The 904-nt window shown below is 64.0% G+C and overlaps 1 protein-coding gene across 1 annotated transcript in view; it reads left to right on the top strand.

Annotated features, from left to right (window-relative positions):
* Positions 1 to 286: 286 nt before the first annotated feature.
* Positions 287 to 904, top strand: part of LOC113405940 (zymogen granule membrane protein 16-like) — a 1,126-nt gene continuing 508 nt past the window's right edge. Inside the window, exons 1-2 of the mRNA XM_026647274.1 lie at positions 287 to 335; positions 663 to 801. Of these exons, the coding sequence (XP_026503059.1) occupies positions 287 to 335; positions 663 to 801 (188 nt within the window). The remainder of the gene's footprint in view (positions 336 to 662; positions 802 to 904) is intronic.

Genomic DNA, 904 nt, shown 5'->3' with positions numbered 1-904 from the left:
TGGGTGAGGGGGTCCCTGTATAAACAGCCCTCGCGCTCCACCCCAGAGCTGGCTGCATCTCAGCGTTGGGTGAGGGGGTCCCTGTATAAACAGCCCTCGCACTCCACCCCAGAGAGGCCGCCTCTCAGGTTCAGCTGATGTTAGACGGGTTTAGTAGGAATTTTCCAGTTCCTGGTGCCTGGACATGAGCCTTTGTAGGAAATGAATGGTTTGAAAGCAACAAATCCAGGCAAATTCCCTCCCCCCGTCTCTGTTCTCAGACGTTCTGCCGAGATCCCCAGCCAGGATGCTCCGGTTCCTTCTCCTCGTGGCGATTGGCGCCAGCGTCTGCAGAGGTAGGAGCTAAGGGTGGGGTGCTGGGTCGGAAAGGGGGCGAGCAGGGCGTGACTTGTGCTGCGTTTGGATGGGAGACGCTTAGAGTGGGGGGGGGGGTCCTCGCTCCCCAGAGTCCGTGCTGTCCTGAGCGCCGGGCGAGGGGTCCCCGTGTGCCCAGCCCCCCCCCCGCCTGCCCCAGAGGGGCCGCGTCCCAGCACTGGGCGAGGGGTCCCCATGTGCCCAGCCCCCCCCCCCGCCCCAGAGGGGCCGTGTCCCAGCGCCGAGCGAGGGGTCCCCATGTGCCCAGCCCCCGCCCTGCATCTCAAGTCTGATTTATCTTCCTGCAGGTCAAGACCAAGCTGTAGCAGCCTCGTTCTCCGGGCTCTATGGAGGCACCGGGGGGGACGAATTCTCCCAAACCAATTTTGAGATTGTTGGGCCCATCACTGCAATGAAGATCTGGACGGGCATCCTGACCCTCCATGGGTGAGATCTGGGACAGTGAGGGCCTGCGGGTCGGGAATGAGGGGCACCGGCAGGGCTGGGGGGGCAGGGCTGGGCTAGCAGGGGCTGTGGGTCGGGAGTGAGG

This window comes from Terrapene carolina, unplaced genomic scaffold (assembly GCF_002925995.2).
Source record: "Terrapene carolina triunguis isolate 2854851 unplaced genomic scaffold, T_m_triunguis-2.0 Scaffold51689, whole genome shotgun sequence".
Taxonomy (NCBI): domain Eukaryota; kingdom Metazoa; phylum Chordata; order Testudines; family Emydidae; genus Terrapene; species Terrapene triunguis.
This window is presented reverse-complemented; position numbering and strand designations above follow the sequence as displayed.